General features: G+C 38.0%; 1 protein-coding gene across 1 annotated transcript; it reads right to left on the bottom strand.

The window, feature by feature from the left end:
- Positions 1 to 1,584: 1,584 nt before the first annotated feature.
- Positions 1,585 to 22,014, bottom strand: LOC133544178 (small ribosomal subunit protein uS9m-like). Its single transcript, XM_061889288.1, has 11 exons — positions 21,849 to 22,014; positions 16,039 to 16,221; positions 11,267 to 11,329; positions 11,145 to 11,175; positions 10,982 to 11,061; positions 7,186 to 7,271; positions 7,017 to 7,092; positions 2,430 to 2,598; positions 2,224 to 2,332; positions 1,964 to 2,133; positions 1,585 to 1,846 (listed from the first exon to the last, which is right to left on the bottom strand). The coding sequence occupies exons 1-11, from the start codon at positions 21,945 to 21,947 to the stop codon at positions 1,755 to 1,757; spliced, it is 1,158 nt and encodes a 385-aa protein (XP_061745272.1). The 5' UTR covers positions 21,948 to 22,014; the 3' UTR covers positions 1,585 to 1,754.
- Between the last annotated feature and the right edge of the window lie 3,322 nt (positions 22,015 to 25,336).

Here is a 25,336-nt window from a genome sequence, read left to right as displayed (position 1 = left end):
CATGGTATTAAGTTATGAGTTATCAGCTAAAAATGCACCACTGACATTATTTTGCTCAAACAACTGCATGTGAAGTCTCTGACGCAATCAATGCACGTTAATAACAAAGGAATGATTGTATTTTGATATTTTTTTAATTTTTGGTCAAATTGTTAAAACCTTTTTTGTAAAAAAAAAAAAAAAAAACTGTATCCCTGGCAAAATCAACAAACTCATCTTAAAAATGTCAAGCAAAAAGTATTGGTATCAGCATTACTGGCAATGTATTGTATTGGTCTAGGACAGTGGTTTTCAAATGGGGGTACTTGAAGATATGCCAAGGGGTACGTGAGATTTTTTTTAAATATTCTAAAAATTGCAAAAATTCAAAAATCCTTTATAAATATATTTATTGAATAATACTTAAACAAAATATAAATCCATCCATCCATTTTCTACGGCTTATTCCCTTTTGGGGTCGCGGGGGGCGCTGGCGCCTATCTCAGCTACAATCGGGCGGAAGGCGGGGTACGCCCTGGACAAGTCGCCACCTCAAATGTAAGTTCATAAACTGTGAAAAAAATGCAACGATGCAATATTCAGTGTTGACAGCTAGATTTTTTGTGGACATGTTCCATATTTCTCTTTTTGTGAAGAAATGTTTAGAATTAAGTTCAAGAATTCAGATGGATCTCTATTACAATCCCCAAAGAGGGCACATTAAGTTGATGATTACTTCTATGTGTAGAAATCTTTATCTTTATTTGTATCACTTGTTTATTTTTCACCAAGTTTTTAGTTATTTTTACATCTTTTTTTCCAAGTAGTTCAAGAAAGACCACTACAAATGAGCAATATTTTGCACTGTTGTACAATTAAATAAATCAGAAACTGATGACATAGTGCTGTATTTTACTTTTTTATCTCTTTTTTTCAACCAAAAATGCTTTGCTCTGATTAGGGGGTACTTGAATTAAAAAAATGTTCACAGGGGGGACATCACTGAAAAAAGGTTGAGAACCACTGGTCTAGGAGAGATAGATAATGCCAGCTGAAAATGCAGCGTCACAATAAATGGGGATTTGGCACCATCTAGAGGCCAAACGTGATCACTGATGACATTTATTTTTCCATCAGACTACATTGGGTGTGACTCTACAATTGTGTTTTGGCAATCACTGGACTGAGTGTACATCACTTATCCTGTTCAGGGAAGTTGTAGACAATATGGTGGTAAATGAACCTGAAATACATATTTTATGTTGTGAGAGGAAACAAGTGTACCATGAATTGATTAACGTGGACCCCGACTTAAACAAGTTGAAAAACTTATTGGGGTGTTACCATTTAGTGGTCAATTGTACGGGATATGTACTGTACTGTGCAATCTACTAATAAAAGTATCAATCAATCAATCAAACCTGGGCAGTAGCAGGGAAAGCATGTCACCTCCTCACAGAAAGGACTGAAGTAACTGATTTTAATTCCGAACATGGATCTTGCTCTAAATTTTAAGTGGGAACTCACACACTACGGTTCTGCCCAAAAACATAAACCCGGTAAAAGTTTCTGAGAAGTCTAGTAATGCAAAAAGGTAAATAATCATTTCAAAAAAGAAGTGGAAGTTTATTCATATACAAAAACATGATGCAACATAATCAGTCTTTTCTGAGATTAGACGCCATATGTTGAGCAATAAATGTTTCACTTGCAGGAGTGAGTGATCTCAGTTCAAATTGAGGTATAGTGAACAAAGGAGCCAGGCAGTATTACCCTCAGCGTTTCTTCCAGGTGTATTTCCTCCTGGCACCTTCCTGACCCGGCTTATCCCTTTCTCTCACTCTTGGGTCTGAGGTCAGCAAACCAGCTAGACAACAAAGAGATTAAATACCTCAAATAGTGACTCTGTTAGATAAGTCATTTTGTAAAGGTCTCTCCAAAATGTCTTTTGCGTTCACAGAAGAGCAAAAAGCAGCCTCCTTACCTTGCCTCATGTTTTCTATGTCTCCCGCCGACAGAAAGCCGCAAAGGGCTCGGGAGATAGCGAGTCGCAACGCACCCGCCTGGCTGGACCGTCCACCACCGCTCACGCTGCACTCCAGGTCGAAGCGTCCCAGCATGCCCATAAACTGGAGGGGGAACATTAACTGTACTCTGTGTGCACACCACGAAAAGGGTACAAAACGTGAGGATGAGTTAACGTCCGGAAGAGACAAAAATTCAATGTTTCCCCCCCTCGCCAACCTGTCTTGTAGCACAGGGAAGTACGGGATGTAGTGCTGCCCGTTTATGCTGATAGATCCAGAGCCACTATCTCTCAGAACCACAGAGGCATTCGATGACTTTCTTCGTCCTGACAATCATGGGCAACAATCGTTTGATTTTTTTCACGCGGCAATGCACAGTCAACATGATAAATCACAAAACTGCGTCCAGGAGTGTGCCTGTACCATCAGCGGTGCTATAGGCCACGCCCTTTTCATCTTTCTCTAGCGCTGGGATCGTTTCCTTTTTGGACACGGCCGCAAGTTGCTGCCGGTAAGTCATGACGAACTGCTCCTCCAGGCTGCAGTACGGCAGGGACAACAGACGCTCCATCATCAGGAGAAAGCGGTTGTACTGAAATGAAAAACACAAGCAAGGTGTCAGTGATCAGGCTGGCATGCATACACTGATTTCTGTGTATGCATGTCTGTGTTTTCCAGACTATAGAGCGCATCAATATGTAAAAACCGCACCCACTAAATTTTGAAAGAAAAACATGTTTTTTCCATATATTAGCCGCTCCGGACTATAAGCTGCAGATATCAATCAATCAATGTTTACTTATATAGCCCTAAATCACTAGTGTCTCAAAGGGCTGCACAAACCACTACGACATCCTCGGTAGGCCCACATAAGGGCAAGGAAAACTCACACCCAGTGGGACGTCGGTGACAATGATGACTATGAGAACCTTGGAGAGGAGGAAAGCAATGGATGTCGAGCGGGTCTAACATGATACTGTGAAAGTTCAATCCATATTGGATCCAACACAGTCGCGAGAGTCCAGTCCAAAGCGGATCCAACACAGCAGCGAGAGTCCCGTTCACAGCGGAGCCAGCAGGAAACCATCCCAAGCGGAGGCGGATCAGCAGCGCAGAGATGTCCCCAGCCGATACACAGGCGAGCGGTACATGGCCACCGGATCGGACCGGACCCCCTCCACAAGGGAGAGTGGGACATAGGTGAAAAAGAAAAGAAACGGCAGATCAACTGGTCTAAAAAGGGAGTTCACTTACAACACATATATGTGTTGTAAGTGAATTGGGAATTGAATTATATTTATATAGCGCTTTTTCTGTAGTGACTCAAAGCGCTTTACATAGTGAAACCCAATATCTAAGTTACATTCAAACCAGTGTGGGTGGCACTGGGAGCAGGTGGGTAAAGTGTCTTGCCCAAGGACACAACGGCAGTGACTAGGTTGGCAGAAGCGGGAATCGAACCTGCAACCCTCAAGTTTCTGGGACAGCCACTCTACCAACCGAGCTAAACCGCCCCCAAAAAACGAGTTATTTACACAGAAAGATGTTGTAAATATTTATTTACATACCTTAATTGTTTCCAAATAACACGGCAGTAAAACGGCGGCTCTAACAAAACAAAACTCATCGCCATGGACCTACTAGCTGCAGCTCGCTCTTTAGTCCAGTCTTTTTCAGGAACTGAGATACAGTCTGGTGTGCAGTGGGAGATAATCTAATTTCACCTATTTGGGTTAAAAATATGTTTTGAAAACCAGTAATTATAGTCTGTAAATTATGAGTTCTTGTTAAGTGTCGGTACTGTCTAGAGCTCCGCAGAGTAACCGTGTAATACTCTTCCAAATCAGTAGATGGTGGCAGGTAGCTAATTGCTTTGTAGATGTGGGAAACAGCGGGAGGCAGCATGCAGGTAAAAAGGTGTCTAATGCTTAAACCAAAAATAAACCAAACTGAGTGCCTCTTAGAAAAGGCATTGAAGCTTAGGGAAGGCTATGCAGAACCAAAGTAAAAACTGAAATGGCTACAAAGTAAACAGAAACAGAATGCTGGACGACAGCAAAAACTTACTACGCAATGTACATCCGAACATGATATGACAATCAACAATGTCCCCACAAAGAAGGATAAAAACAACTAAAATATTCTGGATTGCTAAAACAAAGTAGATGAGAGAAATATCTCTCAAAGGAAGACAGGAAACTGCTACAGGAAAATACCAAAAAAAAAGAGAGAAAGCCACCAAAATAGGAGCGTAAGACAAGAAAAACAACACTACAAATCAGTCACAGCATGCTATGACAGGTGGTGACAGTACACCTACTTTGAGACAAGAGCTATAGTGACACATGCTTGCTTATGCTCTAAAGTCATATCCAACAATTGCGACAACGACTTTTTACTTTCCACCAGGTTTCGTTTTTTAATGATTTCTGCTGGTGGTGTGCCTCCGCATATTTAAACACAAAAAAAGCTCCCTTGGCTCAAAAAAGGTTGAAAAACACTGCTTTCGTCAGCTAAACAAACACAATAACTCAACGGTGACGTTTTGGTGGATTTACTGAGGAATGTGTGAAACTGAAACAATACAAAAAGAATGCCATTGTAAGTTAACAATACTTACAACATGTGAGCATATGCTAATTACGCCAGCTTGAAAACATTACGATAGCACATACAAATATGATCCAACTATCGTCGGTTTAGTACCGGTAAGTCAGAATTATTTTGGTTACATTGTAACACTTACAAGTGCTGCTTGGAGTGATGAATGAAGAAACCACACAAGTAGAAACACTATGGATGACTAATAGACGCAACAGCACTTGTACATCTATTTCCAACCACAAACAGAAGGAAAATACTGTACTGAGCGTTGTGAGTGCAGTGAGCAAAGTCGTCCACAAGATGGCACCATAGCAATAACACACATTCTAAGGGTTTTTGTGGGTGTTGCATGAAAACCATAAGGAGTGTAAAGGTATTGTAGATAAAGTGGTATTGCGGATTTAAAATCATCACATTAATGCCGTGACGTCAGACAGTATTAAACAAAAACTACCGTTTTTTTCGGACTATAAGTCACAGTTTTTTTTCATAGTTTGGCCGGGGGTGCGACATATACTCCGGAGCGACTTATGTGTGAAATTATTAACACATTCCCATAAAATACCAAATAATATTATTTATTTCATTCGCGGAAGAGACGAAGAAATCGTCACCAATCGTCACATACACGTCAACCAATAAGAATTTGGCGGGGGAGGGTCATGGCAGAAGTGTAGTGTGGGTCATGGGATGCTAACTGCTAAATGCTACTGCCGTAGCTATTAAAATGGATCATTTCAACCTGGGTGGTAACTTATAAAAACTGAGAAGGGCTGAACAAAAAAGGCACCAAAAAGGAAATCATGTACTGCAGATTACAAGCAGGACGTAGTGAAATATGGAGCAGAAAACGACAAGAGGAAGCGGCGCATACCTTTGGAGTTCGGCAGAGTTGTTTGGAAGCGACATCGAGGAAGAAGATTTCATGGGATTTAGCAATTAGGAGTGACAGATTGTTTGGTAAATGTATAGCATGTTCTATATGTTATAGTTATTTGAATGACTCTTACCATAATATGTTAGGTTAACATAGCAGGCACCTTTTCAGTTGGTTATTTATGCCTCATATAACGTACACTTATTCAGCCTGTTGTTCACTATTCTTTATTTATTTTAAATTGCCTTTCAAGTGTCTATTCTTGGTGTTGGATTTTATCAAATAAATTTCCCCCCCAAAATGCGACTTATACTCCAGTGCGACGTATATATGTTTTTTTCCTTCTCTATTATGCATTTTTGGCCGGTGCGACGTATACTCCGGAGCGACTTATAATCCGAAAATACGGTGGTAGTAGTAATTTTTTTCTGGCGCTTTTGCATTGGCCGGTGTAAAAATAAACTACCACTCCCATAATTATCTGCGCAGCACGTGACCGAATGGTGAGGGCGTGGAATGCAGGAGGAAGCAGTGGGGAAAAATGTGATCGGCGTATATAAGAGGAATTGTTTTTTATGGAAATTTTCTGATCATTTCATCAAAGTCTATCCATAACATTTGGAGTTATGTTGCCAACAAACTGGTAAAGAAGACATGCAGACCGTCTTCCACCATTTGGTAACATAACGCCTTCCCTGTGTTTAAAGTGCAGAAAGGGTGTCCAACGGCCCAGGGGCCATCCATCCATCTATTTCCTACCGCTTCTCTCTTACGGGGTAGTGTGGGGTGCTGGAGCCTATCTTAGCTGCACATGGGCGGAAGGCGGAGTACACCTTGGACAAATCGCCACCTCTTCGCAGTCCATTTGCAGAAAATGACTCGTTTTTATTGGCCCGTGACACAATGTAGAAGATATTCCATAAATAGAACAAAGATGCCGAAAATAATGAGGAAAAAGCTGAAATGTTCATACTAATAATTCTTTAAAAAAAACTATTTGATTAACAGTGCAAATATTGTTCTTTAAATACATAGATTAAAAAAATTTAAGCTTTTAAAAATATATACCCCCCATTCAAATTGCAGCCCTTATAGGCATTGTTTCAAATTCATTTTGACTTTTCCTACATATCGTGTTTGTTTATTTATTAACTTTATATCCAAGAAATATATTTAAAAAAATACCTGCTCAAAGTTGTTTATATGTAATCGTTTAAATCATTAAAGCTGTAAAAACAAAAGCCAATAACTTTTATGTTGCATATTGTACACTTACAGTAAATAAACCGAACGCATTCATCCATCCATTTTCTGCCGCTTGTCTCTTTCGGGGTCGCGGGGGGTGCGGGAGCCTATCTCAGCTGCATTCAGGCGGTAGGCAGGGCACACAGTGGACAAGTCGCCACCTCATCATAAACCGAACCATCACATATAATACTGAGGCATTGAATTGTGACGATACCGTAGTGTTACATCTTTACTAACCATAAGACCAATCATACGCCAAAAGGAACATTAAATGTGCTTACATCGTGAACAGAGATGGTCTCCACAAGCAAATCTTCCAACTCCTCCTTCAGGACCCACCTGCTGGCACTCAGAGCACTGAAGGGGAAAGATACCGGTAATTGGATTTTTTTTAGATTGAAACATTTCAGATCAACATGCTTCCCCCCCACAAAAAACACTTGCCCCTACATTGGCTTGACGTCATCGGAAAAGAGTCCTTTGGCTCGTAGACGATCCTGATGCCTCTCAATGTTTAGGATTTTACTCTGTGTGTCCTTAAAACAGGTGAAAAGATTGCAGGTGAAAATTTCAAACAAACATGAATTGTTATGTAAAACATAGAATAGCCTATGTCAGGGGTGTCCAAACTGTTTTTATACTGAAGGCTGCACACTACTCAGGATTTGGGGATAAGTCATTTTCAAAACCAATCAAATAATGTACCGTATTTTTCAGAGTATAAGTCGCTCCAGAGTATAAGTCGCAGCTGCCGAAAATGCATAATAAAGAAGGAAAAAACATATATAAGTCGCACTGGAGTATAAGTCGTATTTTTTGTAGAATTGTATTTGATAAAACCCAACACCAAGAATAGACATTTGAAAGGCAATTTAAAATAAATAAAGAATAGTAAACAACAGGCTGAATAAGTGTACGTTATATGATGCATAAATAACCAACTGAGAAGGTGCTTGGTATGTTAACCTAACATATTATGGTAACAATCATTCAAATAACTATAACATATAGAACATGCTATAACCTTACCAAACAATCTGTCATTATTAATCGATAAACCCCATTAAATCTTATAAGTGTAGTCTCTTATGTGCATGAACTAAATATTATTTTTTGATATTTTACGGTAATGTGTTAATCATTTCACACATAAGTCGCTCCTGAGTATAAGTCGCACCCCTGGTCATACTATGAAAAAAACTGTGACTGTTAAAAACTATGTGAACCCTTTGGGATTACATGGATTTTTGCACATAAATACGGCATTAAATGTGGATGGAGAAAGTTCAGCACTGTTGCTACTGTCGCTCGGAGTGGTCATCCTGTAAAGATGACCGCAAGAGCACAGCGCAGAATGCTCAATGAAGGGGGAAAAAAAATCGTTGAGTGTCATCTAAAGACTTTTAGCCCATACTAACATTTTTTTTGACCAGTCAACAAGGAAAACATGAAACAAGAACGGACTTTATGGAGGAACACTACGGAGGAAGCCACTACTGTCAAAGAAAAACATTGTAGCATGTTGGGAGTTTGCAAAAGAGCACCTAGATGTTCCACAATATTATGTAGACAAATTAAACCAAATTACAGTTGTTTGGAAGAAACACACAACACTTTTTGGAGGGGAAAAAAGGCACAGCACGCCAACATCAAAACGTCCTCCCCTCAGTGAAATATGGTCAAAAGGGGCATCATGGTTTGGGGTTGCATTGCTGTCCTAGGGCCTGGACAGATTGTTGTCATTGACAGAAAAATTAATTACCGAATGTATCAAGACATTTTGCAGGAAAACTTAAGACCATCTGTCTGCCAACTGAAGCTCAAAAGAGAATGGGTGATGCAACAGGACAATGACCCAAAGCGTAAAAGTAAATCAACAATAGAATGGCTAAACAGAAGAAAATACACCTTCTCAAGTCCTGACCTCAACCCAATTGAGATGCTGTGGGATAACCTCAAGAGAGCGTTTTACACCAGAAAAACCCTAGCATAATGCTGAACTGAAACAGTTTTGTAAAGAGGAATGGTCCAAAATACCTCTAGACCATTGTGCGGGTCTGATCTGCAACTACAGGAAACATTTGGTTGAGGTTATTGCTGCCAAAGGAGTTTCAACCAGTTATTAAATCCAAAGGTTCACATACTTTTTCCACCCTGCACGGGTTGGAACATGTTGTGTTCAATAAAAAATTAGAAAATATCTTTTTTTTGTGCAGTATTAGTTTAAGCAGATTGTCTATTGTTGTGACTTAGAGGACGATCAGAATGCATTTAATGCCCATTTTATGCAAAAATCCAAGTAATCTCAAAGTGTTTATTAAAAAACATAAAACAAAATTGTGTTGTAAGTAGGGCTGGGCGATATATCGATATATCGCGGGTTTGTCTCTGTGCGATGTAGAAAATGACTACCGTAATATTCGTGTATACGTTCTCACGCAATTGCTTTCAGCTGCGGGCATTACACTACAGGCTCTTCTCACTCTTTCCTTTCTCTCCTTCTCACAGACAAGCAGGCGCACATTCTTACACATGTCACGTCACATACGTACACGTCACATACGTACACGCCCTCGCCCAGCAGAGAGGCAGTGGACTGGGTAACGTTAGCTGTGATGCTAACATAGCCGTACGAGTGGTAATACGGGAGAAAGAAGGTGCGTATCTGGTAACAAATGAAGGAAGACTTAATTCCCAATAAAAACAGCACGGGGTCCATCGTCTGGCGGTGGTTCGGCTTCAAGTGGGAATATGTCGAACAGACAACCATAATTTGTCAAGTGTTGGGCAAAAAAGTTGCTTTAAAAAGTAGCCTTACTGCTAATATGTAGCATCATTTGAAAAGTCACTCGGTAGAGAATGAAGAGAATTTCCGAACTTCCGTAGTAACCTACCACACAGTGAAGGATGAATACTATTTGATTTCCTATTATGCAGCTCATTTTTATTTGACACTTAAAATGTCTATGACAATTTTGCACTTTCTGTTTTGGAAATGACATGAATGTTTGTGCCATTTCTTAATAACTTTAATAAATACACTTTTGGTCAATTGACTTAGTTGTGATTTCCCTCTGCGCATGAAAGTTTAAAAGTAGCATATATGAATGCAGTATGAAGAAGAATGTTTTGATGTAGACTAGGGATGCACCGAAATGAAAATTTGTGGCCGAAGCCGAAGCCGAATAAAATTTAAACGCTTGGCCGAAGGCCGAATACCGAATAATGAATGCAGTTTTTCACAATTTTTTAAATATTGCATAAATAGCCTAGAATAAATATTTAGACATGTTTTTCAAATAAAGTAATTTTTAATTGAATATTGACATTTTTTAAATATTCCAGTAGCCTTTGCTTTTCAAAAAAAGCACAAAGTTTTTCATTTATATTAGGCCTTCATACAAAACATGCATTCCAAAAAAAAATAAAGTGCATTGAAGTGGATAAACCCACAACAAATGAATTATTGTCCTTTTGGCAAAAGTCTGCTTAGCCACAGTAGATATGCTAATAATGTAAACAGAAGGCTCAAGTAAATCTCAATTAAGTGTCTGCTTGTAACCTCATACACTTATACAGGTAGCCTACACAACAGGCTAATACTGTAAACAGACGCCCCACTAAATCTCAAAGAGTGTGTGCTTGTAACCTCATACACTTATACAGGTACACAACATATCCCAACGTCACCGCGTCACCGCACGTTGGTTGATTGCGTCACCGCGTCAAAAAATTGCGTCACACGCCACTATTCGGCCTTGTTCTTAACTCATTCCACCGAAGGCCGAATGTGGCTTTTTTTGCCATATTCGGCCAAATATATTCGGTTACCGATTAATCGGTGCATCCCTAATGTAGACACATAGAATCATAATACTGCTGTGATTATATGCATCAAGTGTTCATTCAAGGCCAAGGCAAAATATCGTAATATATATCTTATATCGCGATATGGCCTAAAAATATCGAGATATTTAAAAAATGCCATAACGCCCAGCCCTAGTTGTAAGGGTCAACATTTCAACAATTTTTCATTATACTATACCAGTTTGCTCTTTTAATCCCCTTTTTTCTTTTAGTAACGGTATTTTTGTAAGAAAAAAATTGCTGCAGGCCACACATAGCCACATTTACGTTTTGATTTTTTTCAATGCGATAATCAAAAACGTGCCTTGTAAAAACTTAGTGTTCGGCATCATACATTCATTTTATTGTGGCAACTTGCCACAATGAAACGCTGACTTACGTGCATCAAAGAGTAGAAGCCCTGTTTGCCCGTGTAAAACAGAAAGTCGAACGGCCGCTTATCCGCTCCCCACTGGACAGCTGCCCCGAAGAGAGCAAAGCACGGTTAGACCTGTAGAGCATGCACCAGGGGTCACAAACGCATTTAAGACGATTCTATGTACCCCGTTGCTTTGGAAAGATTTCCTCCGGGTGCTGAAAAAGACAGAGGCAGAAAGTAAGAGTTAATGTGAGCAAAATATTGTTCAACTTTCATAGATTTTATGTTGTCAGTCGCTATCTTTACCTTCATGAGGGGTCGCGCCCTCTTATTGAACAGTCCCGAGGGGAAAAGGTAGGCAATGCTTTTCTGTGGTGGGGCAGAGAGAAAATACAAATAGAAGCAAATGACATCACAAAACTACAGAGGTCACACTACAAATCGCGATGCGAATGACAGACGAGAAACCGCAAGCTGCTCACTGGTTCAAGGAAAGGACAGCTTTGTGTGTGCATGTGTGTGTGTGTGTCACAGCAATGACAGCAAACAGAGGGTGGCCAACGTGTGCAGCAGTTCAGCCCGAGTTCAGCATTCATGGATGCTTCGTTATTAACCGTCCAACAGATGGCGCAACAAAGTGCAAGTGCCAAATAAGTGATGGAAAGTTAAAAAGATTGTGTGTGTTTCTCTGCTCAACTGGTTTAATTCATGAAGGAACAGGTGCAGTGCCAAGGGAGAAGGTTGACGTTTGATCTTGTCGAAATTGTAGAAAGAACTGATACATGTGCACCAGACACAAAAAGGTAACAAGCTAAGTTAAATAGTGTTGAGAAAAGTTGGGAAGACGCACATCTAGGCCTGGGCTAATAAGAAATTTTGCTGGACGATAGATAGTCCCATAAATGTTGCTGATAAGAAATATTATCATCAACTTTATTTGGAGATCAAATTAGGCACTAATGTGAAGATAAAACAGAATATTGTCATACTGTAACTAGGGCTGCGAATCTTTGAGTGTCCCACGATTCGATTCAATATCAATTCTTGGGGTTGTGAATTCGATTATAAATAGATTTTTTCAAATCAACAGGATTCTCGATTCAAAAACGATATTTTTCCGATTCAAAACGATTCTGTATTAATTCAATACATAGGATTTCAGCAGGATATACCCCAGTCTGCTGACAAGCTAGCTGAGTAGTAGATTTTTTTAAAAAAGCTTCTATAATTGTAAAGGACGATGTTTTATTAACTGATTGCAATAATGTATTTTTTTTTATTTATTAAACGAACCAAATATATGACTTATTTTATCTTTGTGAAAATATTGGACACAGTGTGTTGTCAAGCTTATGAGATGCAAGTGTAAGCCACTGTGACACTATTGTTATTTTTATTTTTATTTTATTAATGTCTAATGATAATGTCAAAGAGGGATTTTTAATCACTGCTATGCTGAAATTATAACTAATCTTGATACTGTTGTTGATAATATTCATTTTTGTTTCACTAGTTTTGGTTTGTTCTGTGTCTCCTCTCCATTGCTCTGTTTTTTGCAGTTCTGGAATTGGATTGCATTGTTACGGTATTGCTGTGTATTGTTTTGTTGGATTGATAAACATTTAAAAAAAAATAAAAATAAATTATATATATATTTTTTAATCATTTTTTAAAATTGAGAATCGATTCTGAATCGCACAACGTGAGAATCACGATTCAAATTCGAATTGATTCTTTCCCACACCCCTAACTGTAACTATAGCTGGCTGGATATAGTAAAAAACTAAATCCAGATTAAATCAACATTTTACCTCGATTTCGGTTAATAGCACTCAACGACTCCTCTACTTTTCAGTCAACGTCACTCTTACTATAGCCAAAATGTGTCCAAATAACTGACACAGAATTCCTTATGGGTACAAGTAGCTTGCATTGTACTGGCAGCTCAGTGTTTGAGTTTTCCTCCATAACATGTTTGTGCATCAGACTAAATAAGACAGTGTCAAGAGATCGAAAACACAGGATTTATTTAAAGTCATCACATTTGGTGTGTGGTAATGTTTCTGGTCGTATTTCCTTTCTTAGATACAATATCTACTTTGTAAGTATTGCAAGTTGCCCTTTTGTTATCCTTTCTCGTGAATATCTCTCCAGTGTTTGTGCCGCCGATCACTGCCATGCGTGCTGATGTCATGTCCGGCCATTAAAAGCTGCAAGGGAATCATTAACAAAATTTGACGATGATTCCCAGGAATTAGAGATGTACCGATTCGTTTTAACAACAATTCTATTCAGAATTTGTTGTTGCCGATAAGATTCAGCGACAAATGTATTTATTTTAAGAACAATACAAAATAATAACTGATGTCGATTTAGAAACTTCCCAGCAAAAAAAAAAAAATTAACCAGTGTGACTGTGAAATAAATACTGGATACTGCAGGTGAAGGGAATTAAATATAAATTAATTATGGATACAAACAAGCAAGTAAACAACAAATATTGGCCAATGTATTCAAATAGTACTTGAAGAAAGTGCAACCAACACTTTCGGTTGAATGAACAAGAGCAAAACTTTTCTGCTCACATTTACAGCATTTAAGCGGTTTTCAATAAAACTACTGTAACCAATATTTTACCAGTAGATTTACTGGCTAAATAAAGTTCTCCGACCCATTATTCTGTCAAAATCTGCAACCCACCGCTACTGAGCATGCGCGCACGTGTACACAAAGGCAAACATTTGCTTCGAACGAAATACAATCGAAAGCAACTTCAATAAACTCACCTTTGATCAGCACACCACGGATATTCAAAAAAGAAGTCAACAAAGACTGTTAGCAATCCAAAAACTTAAAGGACTATATGTTGCACCTCATCTCCTGTTATTACTTTACCAAATCATTGTTCAACCCATCCTTAGCTACTGTGCCACATGTTTTTTCACCAGGCTTTCTGTAACCAACCGGACCAAACTCACACGCATTACAAACATAGCAGCTAAAATCATCAGCCTACCCACACCCAACATTTCAGATTCAAACCAAAGGTCCATCATTCGACTGGTAAACACGATAATCCAGGATATCCGTCACCCACTACACCAATACATAATGCCACTACCCCATGTACAGAACCATCAAATTCCGGAGGGCCTGCCTCAAGAAAAGCCTTATCCCTGCAGCTATAGCCGCCCTTAACAACAGGCCCGACAAACAAAGCCTGTAAATGTCTTGGTCATGTATGATGTCTTTTTGTTATGTTTGTTTTGTGATGTGTAATGTCTATATGTCTAAATGTACAGCAGTGAAAAGGAATTTCCCCAACCGGTACCAATAAATCTAAATCTAAAAAAATCTAATCTAACTGCTTCGTGTTACTTGTGTACAAATAAGTAATGATTTTAAGTTATGTTTCTTTCAATTGCTATGTGCACATGGACACATTTAATCAGATTAAAAGCCTAACCAGAATAAAAATGCTTCATGTAAATACACCATCCGGAATACAATGAACACACGTTCGGATCAAAATGTCATTCCTATCGAAATGGGTGGTTTATGCTGAAAGTCATTCAGATTGTAACGCATGAAAACACGTCTTCAGAAATTCGGGCTATAATTATCCTTACTGCGCTTGTCTTTGACGTCAGATATAGTTTGGTGGTGGAGCGGGGACTAAATTCAATAGTCTCGGAACGAAGCGATTGTCAACATGTACAGGTATCGTTAAATACTGTTGAGTTTGTTACTTCAAAACGAGATTAGCAAAAACAAAAGTATGGTCTGGAGTGTCATGTGTTGATATATCAGTAAAAGAAGGGCTTTTGTTGTTGTCTTAATGAGCTGTTTTATTCACAAACTTACAGCTAATGCATTTTGTGATGTTACAAATCTTCACACTGGCATATTAATAAATAACTATTGTCAGTTTTAGCACTCTAATAGACTCAATGTAACATAATTATATATTTGATTCATTCTTAAAATGTTGGCTATTTAATAGATTAGATGAAGAATGACTCATAATCTTCGCGAGGAAAAGGGGGGTGGACCCAAGCGTCTTTTCGTGTCGTTTTCACCATTTCCGGGTCTTAATTGGCTGTCAAGGTATACCAACTTGTGTTGGATTACATCCTCTTCCTTCTACTATCCAGGTAACAGGCACGATTTATGGTCTAGAATAGAGTTTGACCAGCAAGGAAGCGAGAACGCAGCTCATCATTTGATCATGTCAACATTGGCACACAAGCTTGTGAACACAGGGCCGTTATAGTTTGTCTGCGTTAGCGTTTATAATAATAATATCACTAAAACTTGGTTAATGTACAAGTCATGAAACGTAAATGGAGAATTGTTGGGGCTTTTTCGATGGTTTTTTGGGGGATTTTATGGGCGGAACAGAGGACCTTCCAGTGGCTCTGCTGTTAGCGGACTTATTTTACGAGTTAGAATACATTTAAAAAATATATAAATTGGTCGTTATGTCGTTCATATTGTTTGTGAACAATATGCTAAATTCCAAAAAAAGTGCAGTTCCCATTTAAATATGAGCTGATATTGATATCAGATATAAAATTGGTTATAAATTAGATGTATTGTTAGATATTAAATTATCATCGATTATACAAAGCTTGTACAGCTTATACCAAGTATAATGACCTACACTGGATTAGTTTTAGCAGCTTTGATGTGCAAAGTTTATCAAAAGTGGAGTCGCATTATGTTTTTATTTCTTTCTTTTACTGTACCGGAAATTGATGGAAACCATTTCCCTTCATATATTGTACATTCTTGTGTGTACGGATGTGAAATACATCTTGATTTGTATTTATAAAATTCTTCAAGAGCCTTAATTTTGAGTTGTTAAAACCTGCAGAGACCCCGCCTACCAAAAAAGTAATAAAAGTATGCATGATTCCTGTTGTTATCGTGTTAAATAGATATTGGCATCGGCCAATACTGAAGGCTGCAATATTGCTATAGTATAGTAAGTGAAAAACTTGTATCCGGACCAACCTTCCTTAAGGATTTTAGACGTCCTTTCCAAAGTATAAACACAAGCCTCAGTTCTTACATACATCTATGTCTTCTTGAGTGAAGTTCTCTGGGTCTTCTCCCATCATGTTGGCCAGGTGCCGCTTGCCGATGTTGAACTCTTCCACCTGCTTCTCGATAAACTCCACCGTAAACCTCCCGGGACCATCAGCTGCCAGGTTCTTTTTGTGCACGACAGAGCTTGTACATATCTGCCTCCTGACAAGCTGGAAGACAGGAAGAAGAAAATTAGCAGCAATCCATAACCAATCAAACAATTGGAAATTCCACCTGCAATCTAAATACATGCATGTTACATTAAATGGACACTCTAAATCATTTCTATTAAACAAAAATTGTTCTCGGGGCCACATTCTCAGAAAACTAACGACAGAGGGACCCCAGGTCTCCCTCCACTGTATTTTAATCAAAAAAAAAAAAAAACCTGCTAGATCTGGTTTATTTACTTCTCGAAATGGATAATATAGTCATAAATAAAAACACCAGCAAAATGTTTATACTGCTTAAAGATCATCTATATGACAAACTCTGCAGCTGTGAAAGGGGAACTGCACTGATTTAAATGTTGCCTATCATTCACAATCCTTGTGACAGACAAAAGAACACATAAGTATGTTTTTTTTGCATTCTAATTTGTAATAATCGGCTCATTTTAGGTGGCTAGTAATGTAAATAATGAGAGTAATCCAATCTGCCTCTAAATCACTCTAAAAATGCAACCAAAAAACGCCAACAATAGAACTTGTGACCATGAATATTAACCGAGTATTAACAATATCGTTATTATAAGCGCTAACATAGGCAGACTATTTCTAGCCGGGCCGTAATAATAGAGATGTAGTTGGCTTGTGCAGCTTGTTCTCGGGGCCACATTTTCAAAAAACTAACGACAGAGGGACCCCAGGTCTCCCTCCACTGTATTTTAATCAAAAAAAAAAAAACCTGCTAGATCTGGTTTATTTATTTCTCGAAATGGATAATATAGTCATAAATAAAAACACCAGCAAAATGTTTATACTGCTTAAAGATCATCTATATGACAAACTCTGCAGCTGTTAAAGGGGAACTGCACTGATTTAAATGTTGCCTATCATTCACAATCCTTGTGACAGAAAAAAAAACACACAAGTATGTTTTTTTTGCATTCTAATTTGTAATAATCGGCTCATTCTAGGTGGCTAGTAATGTAAATAATGAGAGTAATCCAATCTGCCTCTAAATCACTCTAAAAATGCAACCAAAAAACGCCAACAATAGAACTTGTGACCATGAATATTAACAGAGTATTAACGATATCGTTATTATAAGCGCTAACATAGGCAGACTATTTCTAGCCGGGCCGTAATAATAGAGATGTAGTTGGCTTGTGCAGCTTGTTCTCGGGGCCACATTTTCAAAAAACTAACGACAGAGGGACCCCAGGTCTCCCTCCACTGTATTTTAATCAAAAAAATGTTTATACTGCTTAAAGATCATCTATATGACAAACTCTGCAGCTGTTAAAGGGGAAATGCACTGATTTAAATGTTGCCTATCATTCACAATCCTTGTGACAGACAAAAGAACACATAAGTATGTTTTTTTGCATTTTAATTTGTAATAATCGGCTCATTCTAGGTGGCTAGTAATGTAAATAATGAGAGTAATGCAATCTGCCTCTAAATCACTCGAAAAATGCAACCAAAAATCGCCAACAATAGAACTTGTGACCATGAATATTAACAGAGTATTAACGATATTGTTATTATAAGCGATAACATAGGCAGACTATTTCTAGCCGGGCCGTAATAATAGAGATGTAGTTGGCTTGTGCAGCTTGTTCTCGGGGCCACATTTTCAAAAAACTAACGACAGAGGGACCCCAGGTCTCCCTCCACTGTATTTTAATCAAAAAAAAAAAAACCTGCTAGATCTGGTTTATTTACCTCTCGAAATGGATAATATAGTCATAAATAAAAACACCAGCAAAATGTTTATACTGCTTAAAGATCATCTATATGACAAACTCTGCAGCTGTTAAAGGGGAACTGCACTGATTTAAATGTTGCCTATCATTCACAATCCTTGTGACAGAAAAAAGAACACATAAGTATGTTTTTTTGCATTTTAATTTGTAATAATCGGCTCGTTTTAGGTGGCTAGTAATGTAAATAATGAGAGTAATCCAATCTGCCTCTAAATCACTCTAAAAATGCAACCAAAAATCGCCAACAATAGAACTTGTGACCATGAATATTAACAGAGTATTAACGATATCGTTATTATAAGCGCTAACATAGGCAGACTATTTCTAGCCGGGCCGTAATAATAGAGATGTAGTTGGCTTGTGCAGCTTGTTCTCGGGGCCACATTTTCAAAAAACTAACGACAGAGGGACCCCAGGTCTCCCTCCACTGTATTTTAATCAAAAAAACAAACAAACTGCTAGATCTGGTTTATTTACCTCTCGAAATGGATAATATAGTCATAAATAAAAACACCAGCAAAATGTTTATACCGCTTAAAGATCATCTATATGACAAACTCTGCAGCTGTTAAAGGGGAACTGCACTGATTTAAATGTTGCCTATCATTCACAATCCTTGTGACAGAAAAAAAAAACACACAAGTATGTTTTTTTGCATTCTAATTTGTAATAATCGGCTCATTTTAGGTGGCTAGTAATGTAAATAATAAGAGTAATCCAATCTGCCTCTAAATCACTCGAAAAATGCAACCAAAAAACGCCAACAATAGAACTTGTGACCATGAATATTAACCGAGTATTAACGATATCGTTATTATAAGCGCTAACATAGGCAGACTATTTCTAGCCGGGCCGTAATAATAGAGATGTAGTTGGCTTGTGCAGCTTGTTCTCGGGGCCACATTTTCAGAAAACTAACGACAGAGGGACTCAAGGTCTCCCTCCACTGTATTTTAATCAAAAAAACAAACAAACTGCTAGATCTGGTTTATTTACCTCTCGAAATGGATAATATAGTCATAAATAAAAACACCAGCAAAATGTTTATACTGCTTAAAGATCATCTATATGACAAACTCTGCAGCTGTTAAAGGGGGACTGCACAGTTTTAAATGTTGCCTATCATTCACAATCCTTGTGACGGACAAAAGAACACATAAGTATGTTTTTTTTGCATTCTAATTTGTAATAATCGGCTCATTCTAGGTGGCTAGTAATGTAAATAATGAGAGTAATCCAATCTGCCTCTAAATCACTCTAAAAATGCAACCAAAAAACGCCAACAATAGAACTTGTGACCATGAATATTAACCGAGTATTAACAATATCGTTATTATAAGCGCTAACATAGGCAGACTATTTCTAGTCGGGCCGTAATAATAGAGATGTAGTTGGCTTGTGCAGCTTGTTCTCGGGGCCACATTTTCAAAAAACTAACGACAGAGGGACCCCAGGTCTCCCTCCACTGTATTTTAATCAAAAAAAAAAAACCTGCTAGATCTGGTTTATTTACCTCTCGAAATGGATAATATAGTCATAAATAAAAACACCAGCAAAATGTTTATACCGCTTAAAGATCATCTATATGACAAACTCTGCAGCTGTTAAAGGGGAACTGCACTGATTTAAATGTTGCCTATCATTCACAATCCTTGTGACAGAAAAAAAAACACACAAGTATGTTTTTTTTGCATTCTAATTTGTAATAATCGGCTCATTCTAGGTGGCTAGTAATGTAAATAATGAGAGTAATCCAATCTGCCTCTAAATCACTCTAAAAATGCAACCAAAAAACGCCAACAATAGAACTTGTGACCATGAATATTAACCGAGTATTAACGATATCGTTATTATAAGCGCTAACATAGGCAGACTATTTTTAGCCTGGCCGTAATAATAGAGAAGTAGTTGGCTTGTGCAGCTACAGTGTAGACATATGGACATACCGAGCTTAGTAAAATTTAATTCTCCATTACAAATCATGACTCTCATTTAAATAATAAAAGGTTGTAGCCATAAATTGGAAAGTTGTTCATCTGTGACATACAAAAAATTGTAAAATATGTCTGTTTTTATTTTTTTAAATCCAACATATTCCCTGGCGATGGAGAGAAAGACACAAAAAGACACTTGCCTGTGGCAAACTTAAACAAAGAAAAATGTAAGATTACTTATTCATCTAAATGAGAATATAAGAACATCCCATCAGTCGGGTTTTCAATGAGAGCAGAAATTTTACAGTAAGTGATTGTTGTATTATGCTGGGGAGTCAGAGGGGTCCCCACATCTGCGGTCCCCTCCAAGGTTTCTCATTGTCCCATTAGGTTGAAACTATTGTAGTGGAGTTCTGTACAAAAAGTGCACTTTAATTTAGTGTTGTTTTCATATGTCATCTTAGCGACATTACGCACCAAAGTGCACTCATAGCTTATTTTCAAATATCTCTGACAATCTTGCACTTTCTGTTTTGAAATGACATGAATGTTTGTGCCACTGCTTAATAACTGTTTAATAAATACAGTTTTGGTCAATTGAATTAGTTGTGATTTCCCTCTCTGCATGGAAGTTTAAAATGAGCATATATTAAAGCAGTATGAAGAAGAATGTTGTAATGTAGACATATAGAATCTTCATACTGCTGTGATTATATGCGTAAAGTGTTCATTCAAGGCTAAGGCAAAATATTGAGATATATATCGTGACATGGCCTAAAAATATCGAGATATTTAAAAAAGGCCTTATTGCCCAGCCCTACTTGAAGGAAGCACTTGCTTTAAACTTAAATAGTTAAAATGAGACACTTTTCCAGTGAGGGTTGGACTCTGCCAAGGCTGCCCTTTGTCACCGATTCTGTTCAGAACTTTTATGGACAGAATTTCTAGGCGCAGTCAAGGCGTTGAAGGGATCTGGTCGGACGTTGTATCGATCCGTTGTGCTGAAGAAGGAGCTGAGCCGGAAGGCAAAGCTCTCAATTTAACGGTCGATCTATGTTCCCATCCTCACCTATGGTCATAAGCTTTGGGTCATGACCGAAAGGACAAGATCATGGGTACAAGTGACCGAAATGAGTTTCCTCAGCCGGGTGGCGGGGCTCTCCCTTAGAGATAGGGTGAGCTCTGCCATCTGGGAGGAGCTCAAAGTAAAGTCGATGTTCCACCACATCGAGAGGAGCCAGATGAGGTGGTTCGGGCATCTGGTCAGGATGCCACCCGAACGCCTCCCTAGGGAGGTGATTAGGGCACGTCCAATCAGTAGGAGGCCACGGGGAAGACCCAGGACATGTCGGGAAGACTATGTTTCCCGGCTGGCCTTGGGAACGCCTCGGGATCCCCCGGGAAGAGCTGGACGAAGTGGCTGGGGAGAGGGAAGTCTGGGCTTCCCTGCTTAGGCTGCTGCCCCCGCGACCCGACCTCGGATAAGCGGAAGAAGATGGATGGTTAAAATGACAGGCACAGTTTAAAAAAACTGCAGTTCCCCTCTAAAGACTAATCAAACATCATCTACTTAATTATAGAACATTAGGCCTTTATATAAGTTGGATATGAATATAATATAAACATAAATTACAAAATAAACTAAAAGGCACCACGTATAAACAGTAGAAAATACGCAAACAAACTGTATGAAGCAGTCCACTTGGGAGAAATGTAAAGTTCAGCTGGGATAAATAATGACAAAAAAATAATATCAGCAAATTAGTTAATAGAATAAAAAACAACATAGCTAGATTTTATTTGTAAGGATTGTTGAGTCAGCGAGCACGAAGAAGCTAACTCAAGGGCGTCTGTGTCGGAACCTCATTTGTGCTCACTTCTTAAACAAGTCACGAAACATTCACTGCTAAAACAAAACAAAAAACAAACTTACCTGCTGACTTGCAAATGACGACATTGCATGTAAACTGGAACAAGATGTCCCACATTTTCTGAAGCAATGCAGGACAACTCGCGTCCCCGCGCCCGCCATCTTGGCTGCCACGTGATGACGTCACGCCGGAAGCTGTCACGTTTGGTATATAAAACTAACGTAATAAGGATACTTACCGGACTTCATTTCGATAGTATTCATCAGAAATGTTAAAATAATTAAAAATACATATTTGTTCAGTGTAATTTAAAAAAGTGTCTTGTTTTAAATCCTACCATTTGCTGGGTTTGCAAACACGTGACTAAGACGCATTTCCGGGTTGGACTTGGTAGGCGAGAATTTCATCTTTATATTGAATTAAAAGTTCTTTAAAGAGAGCTTGATCTTTTCAAATGGCTATTCAAAACACTGACTCATTAGTACAATTTTTTTTGTAAAGGTAACAATTACTGAATCATTTGATTTAAACAAATGTTACTCTACGGAGCCCCTAAAGGGACATGGATGGTTTGCAAGATTTTAATTTTTGAATTTTTTACTTACAAATAGTTGAGAAATATTAATTAGAGTAAGAACATCACAGTACAAAAACGGTACAAAACAGTGCCAGGGGATTGTAAATTCAAAGTAACTAAAATAGAATTATATATATATATATATATATATATATATATATATATATATATATATATATATATATATATATATATATATATATATATATATATATATGTATATATATATATATATTAGGGCTGTGAATCTTTGGGTGTCCCACTATTTGATTCAATATCGATTCTTGGGGTCGCCATTCGATAATATATCGATTTTTTCGATTCAACGCGATTCTCGATTCAAAAACGATATTTTTCCGATTCAAAGCGATTCTCTATTTATTCAATACATAGGATTTCAGCAGGATCTACCCCAGTTTGCTGACATGCAAGCAGAATAGTTGATTTTTTTAAAAAAAGCTTTTATAATTATAAAGGAAAATGTTTTATCAACTGATTGCAATAATGTAAATTTGTTCTAACTATTAAACAAACCAGAAATATGACTTATTTTAATTTGTGAAAATATTGGACACAGTGTGTTGTCAAGCTTATGAGATGCGATGCAAGTGTAAGCCACTGTGACACTATTGTTCTTTTTTTTCTTTTTTATAAATGTCTAATGACAATGTAAATGATGGATTTTTAATCACTGCTATGCTGAAACCATAACTAATATCGATACTGTTGTTGATAATATTTTTGTTTCACTACTTTTGGTTTGTTCTGTGTTGTGTTTGTTTCTCCTCAATTGCTCTGTTTATTGCAGTTCTGAGTGTTGCTGGGTCAGGTTCGGTTTTGGAATTGTATTGTATTGTTATGGTATTGCTGTGTATTGTTTTGTTGGATTGATTAAAAAAATATATATATGTTTTTAAAAAATCTATTCTGAATCGCACAACGTGAGAATCGCAATTCATATTCAAATCGATTTTTTCCTACACCCCTAATATATATATATATATATATATATATATATATATAGATATATAAAACCTCAAAATGACAGCAATAACACGTACTTGGTTGCAGTCGTGGTGCCTGTTGTTTAGTCGTCCATACCCTCTTTATACATGACCTTGAACAATGGGCCCCAGCCCTACGGTTAAGAAACACTGGTAGAGAGGATCCTCTGGACTACCAGTGAGTACTCTAACCTACAGTAGTACATACTCAAGGCTACTATATTGGGTAAAAGGTGTGTAAAGGTGACTCTATGGCTGCTATTTCATGTCTGGAGGGATCCAATAATGGTAAAAAATACATATTCAGAACGTTTTAATAATTTTTTAAAGCCCTATTTATGAAAATATTTTGTCTATAAATATGAATCCTACTTCTTGGAAATATGTTTATTGCGGTTAAGTGGGATTGGACATGACCGGGATTAGGGACTGTAAAACAAGGCAAATATGGCCATTTGTATCATTAAAGTTGTTTAGCTTGAGAGAAAATGTAGAAAATATCGATATAACTATTATCATACGTTAGGCCAAGAAAAAAAAACAGAGGGTAATTCATTCCTACAAGCCTGTTTTGCAGATTTCTAGGCTCCTCAGGGGATTTTATGGCTTGTATTTTTTCCTGCCCCAACGTATACCCTGGTATTGAACACTATATGACGGATCAACCACAGAAACCTTGACTAATTAATATCATGTTTGAATCATCCACACCACCAGGAAAAGAGGACAAAACAAAGCAATTTAAATTGGATAACAAGAGGCGCATGACAATATGCAGACCACAAAACAAAACAGCCTGAAAAGACCAAATATGTAAATGAAATGTGTAAATTGCATCAAAAAGCCAAAAATATTGGAACAGATGACTAATGACTCGCGAAGACCACTTTACTGACGCCACGTTTTTAAATGTCTGAGCTCTCACGGTCCACATGAGAGCGTAACAACTCATTGAAACCCATATGGTCATGGCCATACATAGCAAGCAGGCCACAAAACAACTAAATATGTTCCTCTTTTGTTCCAACTCATTCCACCTAACCAACCACAAATCTACAGAAATGATTTACACAAACAAAAATCTGAGCGGAATGCTCCGTTTGTGCTGACCCGACGCAAAAAAAAAAAATCTGAGGGCACTTCCATTGACTGCGGACTCTAAATGTGTGCGCATCTGTGTGAGTTGCGTTTGCATGCTCATTGTATCTACAGATCAATGTTGTGTATCTTCACTTAGATTACTTTGATAGAGTTGGAACAGGAACATGGGAGGATTAATCAAAGTGAAGGGGCACTGACTCCAGGCTGGTGCCAGTCGATACGGCGCTGTGGTTGAATTGCCTCTAGTGGGGCTGTCGACACTTGAATGATAAATAATGTTTGCCCTCTTTTTTTAGCCACTAGCATTCTTCTGCCCACCAAGAAAAATAGTTTCGAGCTGTGGTCTCTAATTCATGGTGCAGGGGTGTGGGATGGGCATTAATCATCCATCTGTGTCTGATGTGCGAATTTTCCTAGAAGGACTGTAAATAGGGCTGGGCGATATGGCCTTTTATTAATATCTCGATTTTTTTAAGCCACATCACGATACACAATATATATTTCGATATTTTGCCTTAGCCTTGGATGAACACTGGATGCATATAATCACAGCAGTATGATGGTTCTATGTGTCTACATTAAAACTTTCTTCTTCATACTGTATCAATATATGCTCATTTTAAACTTTCATGCATAGAGGGAAACCACAATTACGTCAATTTACCAAAACTGTATTTATTAAACAGTTATTAAGCAGTGGCACAAACATTCATGTCATTTCAAAACAGAAAGTGCAAGCTTGTCAGAGACATTTTAAAACAAGCTATTAGTGCAACTTGTGCATGACGTCACTAAAATGACTGTGGAGAGGCGGAGCCGACGGGCCGACGGCGGGGCGGGACACGCCTTGACCCTGCTCAAGATGGCG

This window comes from Nerophis ophidion, linkage group LG27, assembly GCF_033978795.1.
Source record: "Nerophis ophidion isolate RoL-2023_Sa linkage group LG27, RoL_Noph_v1.0, whole genome shotgun sequence".
NCBI classification, from domain to species: domain Eukaryota; kingdom Metazoa; phylum Chordata; class Actinopteri; order Syngnathiformes; family Syngnathidae; genus Nerophis; species Nerophis ophidion.
Note: the sequence above shows the minus strand (reverse complement) of the source record. Positions and strands in the feature narration are given on the sequence as shown.